General features: G+C 42.5%; 1 protein-coding gene across 1 annotated transcript; it reads left to right on the forward strand.

Annotated features, from left to right (window-relative positions):
* Positions 1–146: 146 nt before the first annotated feature.
* LOC128762690 (zinc finger and SCAN domain-containing protein 12-like) lies at positions 147–4,204 on the forward strand. Its single transcript, XM_053871117.1, has 2 exons — positions 147–430; positions 1,107–4,204. Exons 1-2 carry the CDS (start codon positions 265–267, stop codon positions 1,880–1,882), a joined length of 942 nt encoding a protein of 313 aa, XP_053727092.1. The 5' UTR covers positions 147–264; the 3' UTR covers positions 1,883–4,204.
* The last annotated feature ends 13,453 nt before the right edge of the window (positions 4,205–17,657 follow it).

The following is a 17,657-nucleotide window of genomic DNA, read 5'->3' on the forward strand; positions in this document are numbered from 1 at the left end:
TAACCGGTAACTGACAACAGAGGTTCATGAGACCCAGGGTTTCTGTTCAGTTCCGGGAAAACCAACCCAGACTTTTCACTCAACTCACCTTTCTCAAATGGACCCCTGACGCTCATCGTGGGTAGCACTCCTGGCCAACAGGGGGTGACAATGTGCCTACTCGTTGCTAGCAAAAGCAACAATAGATGAAAGAAGAACAAAACCGCCCACCAGAAGCTGAGCTGTCCGTATCAGAAACACGTTGCGGTGCGGAGTTTGTGAAAAATGTCTCGGGTTCAAAGTATAAAAGACTTCGTAAGCCAGCGACTAGCCACCGTTGCAGAAGAGATATTCGGGATTTTGGAGAAAACGTTCGCGGAGTATGAGGAAGAGCTCGAGCGCCAGCGTCGACTGTTTTCTGTCAGACCTCTGATCAAGTTGGAACGAGAAGGTGAGATGTGTGTCATGTCATCAGTGACAAAACTGGTTTTGTGTATGTTGAGTATTGGTTTTATTTATCTCCGATCATTGTCGACTTAGTCAAACCATGACAAATACACAATGATGCGCGAAAGTAATCGAGATATGGTCAGGAGTGCTTCAGTAGCTGTGACTCAGATGTTAACACGTCATGTCTGTATTTCATTTTACACCAAGAGAGGAATGGGTTAAACTTGAATTAAAGTTGGTTGAGGATTATTTCCCCAGGAAGTCCGCATCATCCGGTGTGGTCACGACTGTCCATCATTCAAAATATCCATGAACCTCCCGGCTTCAGTAAAACCTGATGGGACTGACTGTCCATTCGTTCATTGTCGATCATTGGTTTATTTGTTATTCATCTATTTATATGCTGATGCTTTGTGCACATCTTTAATGTTTGTCGCGCAATCTTAGTGTGTGTCAGTGTCTTTGTTGTCATTGGCTGTTTTTGCATGTTGAATTTCCCCCACTGTGAGACTGATAATCAGAATCAGAAAACTTTATTAATCCCTAATCTAACATCCTTGGCCCAACAGTGTCTACCATCTCAATGTGTCCAAACTTCCTGGCATTTTGGCTAGACTCTCTGCAAACTAAACATGATCAAAACAGGCTAATGAGGGGTATGTTCTGTTTACCTTCAGAGTTCCAAGAGCACAATGTGCCGTTCACGTGTGATGCGGAGCAGTGCACTTATGAAGTAGACTGCAGTCTGGACTCCGAGGACCAGGAGCATCAGGTGGAGCTACAAAGTGAGAAGATGAAATTGAAAGAAGAGCAGCTGCAAGTGAAGCAGGAAAATGACTTTTATATCAATGAAGATGCAGTTCTGGCATCAATCTCATATCAAACCCCTGTTGAGGAGAATCCATGTTCGTCGGTCAAGGGCGTTGAGGAGGACAATGAGCGACTCTCTCCTCCTTTGCCTTCTGATGGGAAGAATACTAGTAAAATGAAAAAGTCCTGCCGATGTGGTGTTTGTCAAAAACCCTTCAGCTGCCGATCAAAGTTGCACATTCACCTCAGAAGTCACACGGGCGAGAGGCCATTTTCCTGCGACATCTGTGGCACCAGTTTCAAAGAGCGGTGGACCATGAAGAGACACATGACTGTCCATACTGAGAAGCCATTCCCCTGCAACATCTGTGGCAGCAGTTTCAGAGACCCTTACTCCCTGAGGAGACATATGACGGTCCACATGGAGGAGAAGCCGTTTTCCTGTGACGTATGTCACCTGCGTTTTAAAACTGATACCTCACTGAAGTCCCACAGCCGTTTGCACACTGAGGAGAAGTTGCACTTGTGTACAGTTTGTGGGAAAAGATTCTCACGACCCAAACTACTTAGGAGACATATGAAGAGCCACGTGAAAGACCACACTGTTCCAAAGAATAGAGACTCTGAGGAGACGAACCCATGATGCCTCACAATTGTCCAAGAGGCATGTGACAGAACTCCCTTCCTCTGAGAGATTTTAGAAGCCACAGTTGCACGCAAATGAGAACGAATGGTCCTTAAGTTAAGATGAAGATGAAGTGTCTGATAAACTCAACTAAGTTTTTTTCACCTACTGACACATTACTGTCAGGTTTCTTCCCTTGACATTGCGTATATATTCTTCTTTATTTTTTTGGAATTGTAATTCATATTCCCTTTTTTATATAACTGGTCACAATTATCAATCACAGAAGCATTTGAACCAGATTAAAGTAACTTGTTTGGTAATAAAAACAAAATTGACATGGTCATCTTGGCAAGACTTTACTGGAGCATTTCAACATTTGCTTCAGTGTAATGGCGAAACCATGTAACATGTTCTCCAACAGGAAGTTCACAGTTTTCAGTTCATTTTTAAGGAGTTTATTGGTGAATCACTACATGGCACAATCGTGTATCTACTTCAGAAACAGCAGCTCTAATAATGATGAATCAAGTCCTCATGTGTTTCCTCATACATTGATGAAACCATTGCTGCTTGCTATCATAGTGTTGTTTGCCCTACCACCCTTGTGTGAGTTAAGTGGACACGAGGGAGGAATTTCTCTGCTTTGAAGCTTTTGAACATTCTAGATCAGGAATGCCCAAATCGGTCCTCAATAGGCATAGGGGGCGCAGGTTTATATTCCATCCCATCTAGCACACAGAGCTTCTCCAAATCAGGTGTCTGGAAACCGTCATCGGTTGGTTGGTCCACTGCAGCCCTTTGAAGACTGGTCTTCCCACCCCTGTTCTAGATACCACGTGACATCGTCACTCCCTCTCTGTAACACCAGGCTTTAACTACAACTAGAACTGACGGTTTGAATGTGATAGTGAAGGAGTTGGTCCAAGTTTGGAGTTGTCTCCGCTTGAGCCCCAGATAGCAGTTGCACTGCCAGTGAACTAATTTCTCATTCATAATTATGAATAACAATTATTATACATTTATGATACTCTGGCTTGTTCTAAAATGTGCTATAAAATTAGTAATTGAAAACCCAGCGAGGTGATTTGTCTGCTGTGCACGCAACTGAACACCAGGTGTCGCCTTAGATCAACATAAAGCAATTAAAGCGCAATTCAAATGAGTAACGCTGTGATTAATCCATGTTTGCGTTTTTCTTCTCTACACAAATAAATGATCTTTCATTTCATTGTGCGTTAAACTCGCATAAATTGAAACAATTTATTTAAAATGTGTTTTTGTTATGTCTCATTTGAAATGAGATTCTCTTGAACACAAATAGGCATCATTTGTGACGACACCACCCCATCCTGCCACCTTTTCTATGATCTGAACAGCTGACATAAAACTGTTTCCCTGGAGTTAACCAGGATGTGTGACAAATGTCATGACTTCTCCCACTCATTAGCAACCCACACATCATCACCAGTCATTGTCACTGCAGTAAAACGCAGATGATGTCATAGCGCAGGACTCAGCAGAAATTTCGTCTAGATGACAAGATAGCCTCTACATTCATTTTCCTTTTGCACATTCCTTCCTGCGGGAACACCTGCGGACAATTGAGTCATCAATTAACACTGGACCATAGGACGAAACCAGAGTTCCCGGAGGAAACCCACGCAAGTACCCAGATATGACTAGAACCTATAAACTCTAATGAGGAAAGACCCAGACCCACTGCATGAGATACCTCAAGTTGGAATCAAACCTGCGACCTTCTCTCAACTGATACAATTTGATCTAAAAGGTCAATTGTTGAATGGCATCAAACACTTCAATGAGGCCAGTGGGTCAAACGGGCCACAATGAATGACATAAAAGCTCAAAAGGATTTGTGATGAAACCACAAGCTCAAATAAACCTTGTCTGAAAAATCCATCATGGTTTTCTCAGGCTTTCCCGCCGCAATTAGTTCTGGCTGGAGCGCCATCGAGCTTGAAAATCAAAACCATATCCATTATGGTTGGGCACGCGTGTGTGCGCTCCGAGAGTGTGTTGCTTTCTGAAGCCTGCCATTTTTAAACATCTATCTCACCGCAGCGGCAGAATCAAAGATCTGGGGAAAAGGGACAAATTTACGGAGAGGCTTTCAGTTATTCTAAGGGAGGTGATTTGGAAAACCTCAGGATTCATAAATCCACAATTATGTTTTTATAGCAGCGTAAACGATAAAGCCGTTTTGTAATTTGATGGCTGAAGCGTAGCAATTTTCAGACCCCAGATTTGCTTTGTTTGTGTGATATTTTGTGTCAAAAGTTGTGCTAAATTGCTCAACTCAACTGTACCCAGATTGTGGGCATGTCTCAAATAAATGTGACATTCTTGTCTGAATGGATCATGAACATGCCTATGCGTCTTTTTTTCTTTTCTTGATGTGACTGTTGCTAAGCCAGTAGAAACGTTGTTTGTCCTTCTCAGTTTAAGACATAATAATAAGACATAATAAGCCAATCTGTAGTTCAGGGCTGCAATGACTAGTCGACTTATAATGTGAGTAGTAAAGTGCGGTACAACATTTTAAGCGATTTAAATTCCAAGTTCCAAAACAACATTCAACAAGTATTTACAACACCTAAAATGTGTTTCTTTCTTTTTGAAATGACTGCTTACAACTCCACAAATCAGACAAGTAAAGTTCGTCAACATGTTCACGTCATATGCCGAGGTTCAGGTCACTTTTGCTTCTGACTCATTGACTATCAAAATAGTTTTGTGTCGCAGCCCTACTGTAGTCCCTCTTCTACAATTGTTCTGAAGACCCGGACCCACCTTCTCCTTCAGCGACAAGAACCTATATTTGTCTGCTACTCTGATTCTCATCAACTAGCCTCGTCCTTTGTCCCGACACTGAGTCTGCTCATTCTGCCAGCCTGTGGAACGTCATATTGCTCCCGCACTACTGACCATCGACCTATCCACATCATGTGGAGAAGTTAGGAGGCATAGAAAGAATAAAATTTCAACATGTACCTGTAGTGCACTGAACCATCCGGTCATTCATCACAACCCCCCGACTTTACATGTGATTTTTGATCCACACAGTGAGCTGTGAGTCAGTCATTGACCAGAGTCCTACCGTGGGTACTTTCTTCACCTTCACACTGACTAGACTTTGCCAGTAAATGAACACATAAATCACAGAAAAAAGTGTCCTCATACAGTATTACAAGTCTCCAGTCGTCCACATTAACTGGCAGAGCATTCCGTCCAACATTGTTCCCATGGCCTCAGTGTGAAGAAGGCGTCTGGAGCGAGTCAGGGAAAAAAGGGTGTGGATCAGGTGTGATGTGACCCAAGAGCTGCTAAGATGATTCCAGACCAGAGTAGGTGACTGCTGGTCACATGGGGACAGTAGGTAACACTGAAGATTAAAACACATGGTTCTTTAGTGGGGTTTCGCATCACCGGTGGGGTGCTGATGACGATTTTACAGACTCAGATACAGGGTACCTGTATTCTTTTTCACCCTGGTTGCGGACATTTCGGTTGCGCCCTTGAATATGTCTGTTTTTACTGTATGTCGTCTGAGCAACATAAAGTTGAAACAGAATCAGTCAACGTGACTGAAGTGGACTTGGCACACGAGGACTTCTCACACTGAAATGTTGCACTACCAGGAACAAAATGGACTTCTTTAGTGACAAGAGAAGAATCATCTGCAGTAATCCCAAGAGACTTGTAAGTCTGAAATAGTGGACTTCTAAATCTGAAGTAGACTTGAAAAACCACAACACAAATTAGCTGACAAACCTGGAATTCTGACTTTGTAAACTATGATGTCTAACACGGAGTTGGTGCCCCAGGAAGTGAGAAATAGACTTTACAAAGTCTTCCAAGATAGACTTGGATAACTACAAATCACCAGAATGCCTGGAATATAAGCAGCTTGCTCCACGAAGCATGATCAGCTCTTCACTAAAATGAGTCCAAAATACATGTACTTGGAACTGACTCAATGAACTAGGGAGTCTTGACTGACTTGATGACTTGAGCCCAACCTTGACTTGGTCAGCCAGGAGGTAATATTAAAATGTGTTACATTCCATGTAGAGATTTGGGTTCTACCTGAATGTGCACTGAGGGTCACAGATGTACTGCACAGCTTGTACTGCAGCTAATATTTAGGAGCGATTTTGCTTTGAACGGCCTTTGAGATCTTTGTTGATGAGGATCTTGAAAGTGTTTATGACGTGTATAATATTCACATATGTTTCACATTTGATTTCACATTCTCTGATTTTGCCATTGTAAGTCTGGGCCAAGCTTCACAGTTTGTTGTTTTAATTTTGGGAATTTCAGTATTCTATTTAGAAGACATTATTAGTCCAATTCTTTTTGATAATATGACCTGTTATTTTACGCAGGTGCATGGATGCATACACATGGAAGTAACTGACATAACTAGTGGATTCACAAAATATTTACTCACACACGTGCACATCCTTGGTCCTTCGCTTAACTCACACTTAACTGCATACAGTGTATAATGTTATGGAAGGCACACACACTCTCAACACACATCCTTGGATACACACACAGGAAGGGAACAATTGCATATTTGAGGATAAGTTAGCCAACATTTTTTATGACAGTAACCTCACAAAATATGAATCCTCCACCTCAGAGCGTCAGAGTAGGACTTGCATTGTTGGTAGGATGATGCTGTCCACACAAACCAACAAGCTGGTGATGATCTGGTCCGGTGTCCCTATTGCAGTTTCTGTGGTCTTCAGTCTGACCGACAATGTCAAAAGGGACTCCTAGTTGAGCTTTGAATAAGTCCGTCCACATGTTCCTCTCCTAGTGAACTCCTGGTACGTCTTTATTTAAAGGCATCCATCTCTCCTGGCCCCTTCAATGATTCCTGTCCTCTCTGTTGCCTGTCAGAGCCTAAGCAAACACAGTCACGTGTGAAAGAGCAGGAGAGCAGGCCCATAACTTCTGGAGACCCTCCGCCGCTGTCAGACCAGAGCAGCTGTGTCTTCGGCTGTCCACCATGTCCGGCGTTCCCAGGATATTTAGAGGAGGCTCCTGGGCTTTTTCTATGTCCGGGTTTGAGCCCATACGTGCCTGCAGGGAACTCTTGGAGGAAGTGGGGTGATAAACACTCATGAATATAATCTAAAGACAGGCATGGGGTCAGAGGGATCCACCAGAACATATCTTCAGTTAACCTGTTGTGCAAATATGTTCACTTACATCTGATACAAGAAACTTTTAATTTCACTACATTTAGACCAGAGAATAGAGTTCCCAAGCCTCTAATTGTTCCAATTTAAATTTGATCAACATCACGTTCAAGCTTCTGAGTAATAATGTCTTCATTTTCTTTTGTATAATGTTAATTCATTAACCATCATATACTAAAAAGGACTCCCGTCAGGGCCGTTGTTGAACACTTTGCCAGCTGCTATAAAATTTCCCTTAGACCACCAACTCAAATTGTATTTGACATACAACTATACCCACTTCTGCCTTTGCATCATCGTGAGCCTATAAACATTGCAAAAACTCCATCCATCCATCCATCCATCTATGTGTTTTCTTCTGCTCACCAGATCACAGGTTGCAGGGGCAACTAATAATGTAAAGAGACCCACACATCCCTCTCCCCTGAAACCACTTCCAGCTGTTCCGGTGAACTGAGAAACATCTCTCTCCAGCACGTTTAACATGTTCTGGGTCAGCCTCGGGCCGCCACACTGTTGGACATGCCCAGTACACCTCACTGGGAGCTCTGGATACCACATCAACTAGTTTTTCTACATGTGGCGGAACAGTGGTTGAGTCTCTCTTGGTTGGTGGCGCTTCAGTCTTGAATTTCTCTAACCATAGCTCTAGAAAATCTAAATCTTTTCTGGCTCTTTCCTCACCACTATCGTCCTGATGACTGAAAATGCTGTTGTCTCACTGCCTCTCTCTTGTGAGATGTATGCATGAGCTGAATGACACAAATAATTGCAGAAATGTGACACTTTTATTTTGCACTCATTATTCAGTGACTGGTCTTTACTCTCATGGCTGCTTTTGTCTTCCCCTATGGGGGGCCACTGGGGGGATTTCACCTGCTTCATTATGAGAGTGATGTTTTCCACTGTTGGACCCCTCACAGTTCCTGCTGTCTTATGGTTCTGAACTGAAGTGTCTGACATTTTCCTGCAAGTTGTTGTGGAGTCACTTCTTGACGTTGATGTTCATTGTTTAGTTTTAAAAAAAGAAAAGGATGAGCGTTGCAGCTGTCAAAGTGTGTGTCAGGAAGAGAGAGAAAGCGAGCAGACGTGTCGAGGCCGATCCTGTTACACAGATATCACCAGAGACCAGCATGTTTTTTTTCTTCTTGTCAGCATGGCCAAAAGGAGGTTGTGCTCTCTCTCTTGCCCCTCACCTCACAGACGTGAGATACCCGACGCGTGTGCTTCCTCTGTCTCTCTCTTTCTTCTGTTTATTTGGCGAACATGAGCTGTGAAGACTGCAGACTTCGCGCGAGTTAGCACATAAACAGATATCTTTTGAGTGAATCACAGCGCTCTTGAAGAGACAGGTCGCTATATCAGCGCTATTCGATTACCAGGTTGGTTGGCTTTGATTTGGGAAACAAGCCAACTGTGCTTTGTTGTTGAATAGTTGTTGCTCTTGCAGTGGATAGAATGTGCAATGTGATTTATTTTGATTGGTGGGACTTGCTTGGATGGACCTGTATTGTCTGCTCATGATCACCAGCAATGACAACAAATGATACGTGTTTGCAGCTTAAACCACTTTATTGTCGAGCAGCATGCTTTTATGGCTGTGTCACGTGCTTGTCAGTGATGTGTTATGAACTGTGTTTCATCTGGGGTTCTTTCTTGTCAAAACACTTCTAATTTCTCTGTCCTAGACGAATATCATAGATATCAAGATAGTTCTGGGCACTCTGGTGTCTCATAGATATTCTTCATGTCAGCATATGTTGGCTAAATCAGCAAGGTGAGAAGCCTTCAGCCCGAAAGCACAAGACAGTGTGCATCTGTTCTGTGCATATTAACCCTCTGCATGCACACGCTCAGGAATGTAGCTGTAGCTCAGTAGCTCAGCATCTGTAGCTCAGAAACGGACCAAGTACGGCAAGTGCAGATCCTGCCTTTTACTGTCAGTTGCATGCCGAAGCTCCACATCGGAAGAAGAGGGGGAAACAGACTTGGCAGACTCACGCTCACCTTCAGCCACCAACCACATCTTCTCATCACAGAGCTCCTGAGGTTTCCCCTAGAAGCACCTTTGCTAGCACCTTGCAAGCCACAACCAACCACCTCAGGGAAGTGACAAATTGAGGGGTTTTGGCAGCAGTGCTGCTGGTAAAATGTTTCTGTTTACATGGAGAATCCCACAGAACCACAGACATGCCTGTAAAAGCCAGCAAGAACAAGGAGAAATCAGAGAGAAGAAGACAGATGAAAGCAGGACTGCCACATAATTACAAGATAAGTGCTGATGAAGCTTGCTAGACTTTGTTGCAGATGCCAAAGCTGGAAGAAGAGACTGCTGTGTCAACACTCCATTAAGTGGCTAATCGGAGTACGCTATAGTGTGACAAATCAGACTGAGAGGAGCAGTGGGTTAAAAGGAAAACCACTCCGGAGGTCATGGGGAGACACAGTGACTCATCGTTTCACAACTGTCCTGGATGATGGAGGTCTTTCACTCATCTCACTGTGAAGCCAGTGCCTGTGATGTTGATCATACTACAAACCTTCATGTTGGGAACCATTGTTTTAGATTTGATCCTCATGTTAGATAGGCAAACAGATGTGTCATGTTAGAAATGTATTTCATTACAGTTCTATTTTTTGTGAATTTATTTGTATGATTAATGATTTATTCTTGGGAATAATATTAAATCCCACTTTCTAACTAAGGAAAAGAAAAACATAAACAATATGCATACATACATCATCAGGTAACCAATGCTTAGTCCTGTTCAAGGGTTGCGAGGAGTGCTGGAGCCTATCCCAGCAGTCATTGGGCGAGAGGCAAGAATACGCCCTGTACAGGTTGCCAGTCCATCACAGGGCACACACCCCTGGGGGCAATAAGAGCATCCATTTAACCTAGGGAGCATGACCTAGTACCTGGAATACCTGGAGAAAACCCACGCAGGCACAGGGAGCTGGATTTGAATCTTGAACCTTCTTGCTGAGAGGCAGCAGTGCTAACCATCACCCCACTGTGCCGCCCATAAACACTACACCAAGTAAGATTTCATTTTAATTTGTTGTGGAAGTCAGAGGATGAAGCAGATGCTTCATTGCTTCCACACCTGAAGTAGAGCCAGTGTGGCTGTACCGGTCCTGTGCTAGCGTTTGCTACTTGCAGGGAGGCAGTGGGATGTTTTAAATAACTATTATTCAATTCTAATAATGTAATAACCTAGTACACAGCAGAGGCACGACCTTAATTATATGATTTTAGTTGTAACTGCCTCATAATTTGATTTAGCTGTTTTTCCTATAACTAGTATGTGTTTTAAAATGGTCTGATGTTTGTGTAATTACGATTTAACTACTAGACTTTTTCTTTTTTTAACTTCCAATCGAGAGTTTTCCTCAGCACACGTGAGCCTCCGTCTCTGACATGTGCTGCGATCGAAATTCACACTGCAGTATATTCTGCCATTCGGCTGTTGTCACTTGTACGTTCAACAGTCTGCTGAACCCAACCCTGAAATGTGGCAATTACAAAACCATAACAGTTTTTCCTCATGGTACTGGCAAGTCTGGTTTTATGTGTTTTACATCAGCACTCTTCAAACCAATAAATAACTGAAAGCTATTGTCATGCTCGGCGTGCTGGGCTGCCTGTACGTCTCACATTTCCTGGGCCAGGACAAAACTTTTAAGACGCTCTGACAGAAATGTCTGAGAGTGGGGAAACTGGATCCTGCACATGTCATTGTAATTCGGGAATATTATATGATTTAAAGGGTGGAGCGCGTGGGGCTATGGAAACAGGCAGCCCGTTGGCAGGGAGCACAAAGGACGACTGTTCTTTCACAATGGAAACCTTGTTGGCACTTTCTTCAGTGGCTCTAGGCAAAGAATAAACAGGAGTTTGCTGTCCCCAACTCCCTTATATAATTGTCCCTCCTGACAGTTCTTCCCGAATATTGGATTTAAATACAATCAAGACAAATCGTGAACGTTTCTTTGATTTACTTTTGGCTCCATGTCTTCTGGGGGACAAAACCCACAAGGAGCTGGTTAAGGACTATCGTCAAGGCTGGCGTCTGTTTATGTGGCTCTTGATTGAATTAGAGAGGGTCATTTTGGCTTTCTTTCTCTCTTTTTTTGTTGTGCAATTTTGAATGGTTTTACTTCGGAATAGAGGGTGAACCTATAATGGCTTAGAAAAATTCGAAATTTATAGCAGTTGATACTGATTTAGTGCAAAGTGACCAGTAGCAAGTTAGCATACGTGGGATTAAACATTTTTTTTTTCTGTGAAATAGTGAGGGAACTCTTTAACACTGTGAGCCATGATAGTGAACTGTAATTCTTATCCTGTGCGAATTGACCAATAATGTTCCTGACGTCACTGTGGTAAACCAAAAATGAAAATTTTGAAATTCTATTTTGGAATACTGCTGTTCAAAGTTCTGTTAACCTTTTTGCATCAGATTTTTATTAGATATTCCACTTTGATGTCACTATTTGAAAAGGATGTAGCTTGAACACTTCTACAGATAAAGGTATAGAGAGAGGATCTTAAGTGTGGTCCATTTAAGAGGCCCGAGGTCATGGAGAAATGCATAACTTTTAGAGATGTTTCTCTGTTCGACTGGTCACTGAGAGAGTGATGAGGCAGGGCCTCATCATTGTGACAGTGTAATTTCTAATTTGGCTTCTTGCTATCTACACTGTATTTTTCACATTCCTGCAACCACCATTTGACCATGCCTCCACCACATCCCTGGACATGGTGAAGCATCGGCTCCTATCCCTCATGACTGGACAACAGAGTCTGAATATTCCTCTTCACCTAAGTCCATTCTCTTGATCTCTGTTTTGATCCCACTACATAACTACAACATCCCTGTCTCCACGACTGGGGGCTTCAATCTCTATTTACTCCAAAACTTTGAATGACCCTAGAATTTTGTGTGCTTTTGGTCATTAGTAACCTAAAATATCCAGATTAAATACTCATCATATTCAGTATTTATTAGCTTTAATTCAAAAGTTAGTGTTTCAGCGCACAACCAGGCATTTTAAAGATATAACACAGTTGCCACCCCCTCCCTGGCACGGCTCAAATGTGTCACCCCTCCAGGATCTGAAAATGCTTATTTAGTGGAGCAGAGCCACTGAAAAACAAGTTTGCAGTCTCTGCTCTGATCAAACTTCAGCTTTGGCTTGATGAAAGCTTTGTAAGTCATGATGGAGATGAGCTGGAAAATAGAGCAGACAACTTTCCACAGAGTGATTTCTCAGAGGACTTCAACTGTTCCAAGATCTGATAACAGCGGGCCAACAAAGTGGGTCTCCACCCTGTTCAACTTCACCTGAACTAAGGAGTAACAAACACACACATGCACATGCATGCACACACCCACCCACACACACACACACACCCATACCCCCACACACAGGAGACAGCTGGATAAGCTACAGCTGGTTGATTAAGGATGGAGAGAGATTTTAAGCGAGTGACGTGTCCAGGGAAGAAACAACAAGGTAATCATCTTATGCACCTGTCAGCAAAATGTTGTGTGTGAAATAGGTGCTTGATGGTTTTTGGGTGTCTGAACCTTAGCTCTGCATTTGTGTGTGTATGGTTTGTTAGCCATGACCGGAGCAGTAGAAAGAACTGGCGCCACTCATACCATAAAAGTCACGACGTGCAGCAACGTGGCAATAGTGACAATATTTACAGAATGCTACAGAATAGAGGAAAAGTGATCTGGCACCACCTTTGAAGAACGAAGAGAGATGCAGAGATTGAGAAGCAAGGTGTGAGTTGGAGCAGGGTGGCTGAGGTAAGGAAAGCAGTGGCATGAATATGCTTTCTGGATCATACAAAAATGAGTTGTATATTCTTGCTATGAGAAAGAGAGAGAGAGACGGGGTCTTACGAATGATTTGGTTGAGTGGAAAACAGAGATCACAACTTCACCCTCTTTGTACTTTCATGGTACATGCTCTATAAAACACTGTGAGTCATGAGTTGGGTTGCCCTGTTAAAACTGGAAGACCAACGTAACAGCCGACATTCTATCTTTAATTTGCTGCAGCAATGAGCCCGGCCTGGAGTTAGACTGTGGTCCGTGACCTCTAATGTGCCCAAACTTATCAGCCCACTCTAAGCACCACAAGAGAGGGCTCGATCTGTTTCCTGTGATTACCTTTGGCGTCATCTCAACCGCTATCTCCTACTTCTCCTGTGTAGTGGGGCCAAAAAATCTGAAAGCGGACTGAAATGTGAATGGTCCAGATGGCTTTGGAAGAAATGGTTCTCAGCCGGTTTATCTCAGCAATTAAGGCAACATTTGGATAGTTCATTCATATCTGATCTGTGTCAACAGACATTCTCACACAGATGGGAACATGTGGTAGCCATCTTACCTGGAGCTGGTTCAAAAGTTTGAGCGTAATTGTTAGACACCACTGTGGATCGGAGAAAAGAATAGCCACCCGTTACTCATCCTCCATCATTCTGCTAATAATTTACCCATGAGAAGTGGAAGCAAGAGCTTGTAGCTAGTTCCAGTGTGATTTTAAGCTCATTGACTTTGATCCAATTATTAAAACTATGGAACCAGAATCACTTACCAACCTAAATGCTACTACCTTATCACCTTTGGCTGGGCAAAGTCAGGGAGGCTGGTCTGTCTCTCTATCTCCCTTCTGCTCTTGCACATTTCCCAGCTGTTGTTGCCACAGCAGGTACCTCCTCCATCAACCACTATCTTGATTATCATTGCAACTACAAATAATTTAATTTAATTTAACAGTTTGCTCTGCAGACAACAGGGAACCTTTGCAAGTGAAAGACATTAAAAGAGCTTTCATTTAAATAAGATGCCACCATTGTGATTGACTGTGCTATTGTCAAACTGATGCAAAATGAACAATATTTTGTTGTTTAAATGGATGTATGGGTGCATCATTAGATGGACCAAATGCGGCCCGTTGAGGGCTGTTCTGGCACAGAATCTGTGGTGGAAAAGCACGCACACACACAGGGGTAATAATAACTAATGGTTGTATATGGAAACTTTTTTTTTTAAATCCCGATATGCATGGAACAAAAACATGATATTGTTTACGTAATAATAGTTGAATTTATGCCACAGACCCCTTAACTTAGGTCAGCTGTGAAGACAAATGGCTTTTGCTGATCTTGAAAGTGCAGCAGATCAATCTTAAAGTTGCTTCCATGGCGATGTTACAATATGAACTCCAACTACACATGACCTAGTTGAGCAGCTGCTTCCCCCCATGATTAGGAGTGTCACTCTTTGTATCCACATGCTGCTGTGTTCTATTGTGTTTGACAGAAACTCTCTCCCTGGACTGGAGTGCTTCTGTGAAAGGAGGGAAATTTGGTGTGAAAGGTTTCAGTGTGGCGTGTACTGGAAACCCTCCACAGTTTGGCGTGGCTCGTCCAAAGCTTTTTTTTTTATTTATGAGGGGAAAAAAAATTCCAATTTTATGCTGGTACAGTATTTCCAGCTGACGGTTCTACAGAGACATGTGGTTGAGACATAAAAGCCTGGCAAAAAGCTTTCGCTTCTCTCATTAGTTTGATCTCCTGGCAAGCGATAAAAGATACAATAGATTCTTTTTTTTTTTTTTGATGCACAGAAAAGAAAACAAATAAAGGGGAATGAACAACAGATGCTGTTGAAATACCAAAGAATTAAACAAATCCTGAAATAAAGAAGCGAAGGGGAAGACATAATAGTAGTGCACGAGGCCATAATATTTGTCACCAGTTCTGTAAGTGATGAAGAGCGGAACTTCAGAGAGCAAAAGTCAGTTATCAATATGTTTACCTGTTCTTCTCAATGAAAGAAGTGATTCTAAGGATGTGTTAATATTTCCAATAAGATCAACATCTGTTGCTGTGAAGTGAAGATATTTTTTTGTAATAGCCCATTTGACTGAGAATCTCTCATATCCAGGGCTGCTCAGAACAAATCCCTCGCCGGGGGTTTTTCCCAGTGAGCTTTTTGTGTTGTGGTTGGAGGTTGGTCGGTGGCGAGGGGAGCAAATGTTGCTGTTTATTTCCATTATGTTATGTGTGTGAATCTGATTACAGGTCGCTAAGTCAATATTTAGCTTCTGCGGACAGCATCATCATTGGCCGGTTTATTTTTCCTTCACGCGGCCACATCTGCTGCCAATGTCATGTGCGGTAGCAGACGTGTGCCGCTACCGAGAAGGAAAGCAAACAATGACTGTGTAACTCTGGTGAGTGGAGCTCCTTGGTGGTGACCGTGCAAAGAGATGTTTGAGGCTCATTTTATGGGCGCTGAGGGAAAAGTGCTACTTAGTCATTTCAAAGCAAAAAAGAACACAAGCAAAAAACACACAACAGGAGATTGAACTTTCTAGTGGCCACCTCTGTAATAATGGCATGTCTAGCATTTTTTGTCTGATTCCCATTATCTGTTGATCTCACACTAACGTTTAACAGAGGCCCCGGGGTGAAGAGGATTTGATATTTATTAAAATATAGAGTGGAATATTCCTTCCCGTTAGAACATTATAACTTCATTACCTCGGGTTATTTCAGTTAGGCGGACCACACACAGTCAGAAGCGCCCCCTTTGCTCTGTTTGCATGACCTACTATTTGCATTTGAGGATTCGCAGAATCAGAGATGTTCCATGCCAAAGATGTGCAAGTGAGGACTTCATTAGATTGTTTCTGTGCGGGCGGTCATGTGAGCTGAGTTGGCAGTTTGTGCTCTTTGTTCCAGCTGTGTGTAACAATGGACTGTTCAAATTACAACTTAAAATGAGGCAAACAAATGCTCGCCGAGGACAACATGTTTTTTTTGGTGCGCTGCCATGAGCGTGAGGCCCTCTCTGCTATCAAAGCAGGAGGCGTACATTCATCATTCACAATGTGAAAAAACACGACCGTCCGTCTCCAACTCCCAGATCCCTCCCCCCCTTAAAAAAGTCACTTTTGTCTGCAAAACATCTGGAATTCATCGGGAGGAGGCGGTTCGGGGGAAATTAACTCTGAGAGTCTGTAGATTCGGGTATAGGCCCCTGCTTTTGCTCCCTCTGATGAAAAAGATAGGCCTGCAGTTAAAGAAAACTGTGTTTACCTGTCCCACCCGTGGAATCCAAATAACACTCTGTTGTACAACAAACCTTTTGATAGAGTGGAGAATGTGTATAATTTGAGCTCAAACACATATGCTGCTGTTTCTCACCAAATCCACCCAGAATGACCTCATTAAAAGAGGTTGGTTGACTTTGTTACTCTGCCTCATAATTCAACAGTTTCCATTGGAATAACTGCAAGCTTCACAGACACATGCTATGTTCCCCGGTGAAGAGGTGAATCCCCGGGTTAGTCACTTCGCTGGTAATCTGAAACAGATGTATGATCAATTCTCTGAGATGATGGACACTTCTCCACCGTCATCCTCAGACATCCATGTCGCATCAACATCACCTAACTCTTCTCACTGTTTTTTGAATTTGTTGATTTAACAAGAGATTTGATCTTTCAGAGCCAGAAGACTGCGTGACTGATGGAGACCTGATTTCGGTGCTGGATGAACAAAAAGAGGATCTGACCATTTTACACACACAAGATATCCAGGAAAATGTGTGATTAATGAATTCTGGTCTGTAATTAATTAATCCAATTAATCTCATATTTAATCTCACCTGAACAATTGTTGAGAACACCCTTCAATTTGGGCTATTTAGATTGAAATTTATTACATTATTGTGACAGATAAGAAAGAATATATATAAATAAAAACACTTTATGAAGTTGTTTATTTTTTTTTATTGTTATGTTTTTTCTTTTTTTACAAACTTTAAGAGATTCAGCTCCAAACATTAACATGTATCTCTAACTTTGAGTGCCAGGCACAATATAGCTTTGTTCTTGATAATCCCCAAATGACTGCAGAAGGAATCAAATCACAGGTCTGTCTAAAGCTGAAGTTCACACAAAATAAGGCAGTAAGGACACAGTTCTGAGCAACAATAGCGCTCAACACTGAACCTATTGCTTGTTGTTTCAGACTATTAAATAAATGAAATGAAATGGACCAACACTTGATTAAACAAAGCTGAGTGATCACAACCATCAATCAGATGAAAAAACTTATTTGAAATCTTGGTCAACCCCCGTGTGGCTATTGCACTGTTGTTGCCGCGTCGCGAGCCGAATGTACCTCAACCTGTCACATTACACTTATGAATATGCACCTGTAGATATGGAAGTTGCAATGAAATGTCATGTGATCACGCATGATAAAATGACGTGGAAACATTGAAACAAAAGGCATGTTTATAATGAAAAAAGAAAGGAACATCATAATAACTAAATGATCAGAACGTCCCCGTGGAACTCATGTTGCACATCCTCCCCAGACGTGTAGTGACTGACCAGGTGAAGACGACCGCAGAACGGACTGAGAGACTATTGTTTTTATTGTAAACTGCTTCCTTTGCTTTCCTGTTTCTCTCAGAATGCTTCTTGAATGGCTGTGTTCTGTTCCTGTCCTTCTGGCTCCT

Source organism: Synchiropus splendidus, chromosome 7 (genome assembly GCF_027744825.2).
Source record: "Synchiropus splendidus isolate RoL2022-P1 chromosome 7, RoL_Sspl_1.0, whole genome shotgun sequence".
Lineage (NCBI taxonomy): Eukaryota > Metazoa > Chordata > Actinopteri > Syngnathiformes > Callionymidae > Synchiropus > Synchiropus splendidus.

Coding starts and splice junctions, on each gene's coding strand:
- LOC128762690 (XM_053871117.1), top strand. CDS start 265: ATGTCTCGGGTTCAAAGTATAAAAGACTTCGTAAGCCAGCGACTAGCC. Junction 431..1,106: donor GATCAAGTTGGAACGAGAAG/GTGAGATGTGTG, acceptor GTTTACCTTCAG/AGTTCCAAGAGCACAATGTG.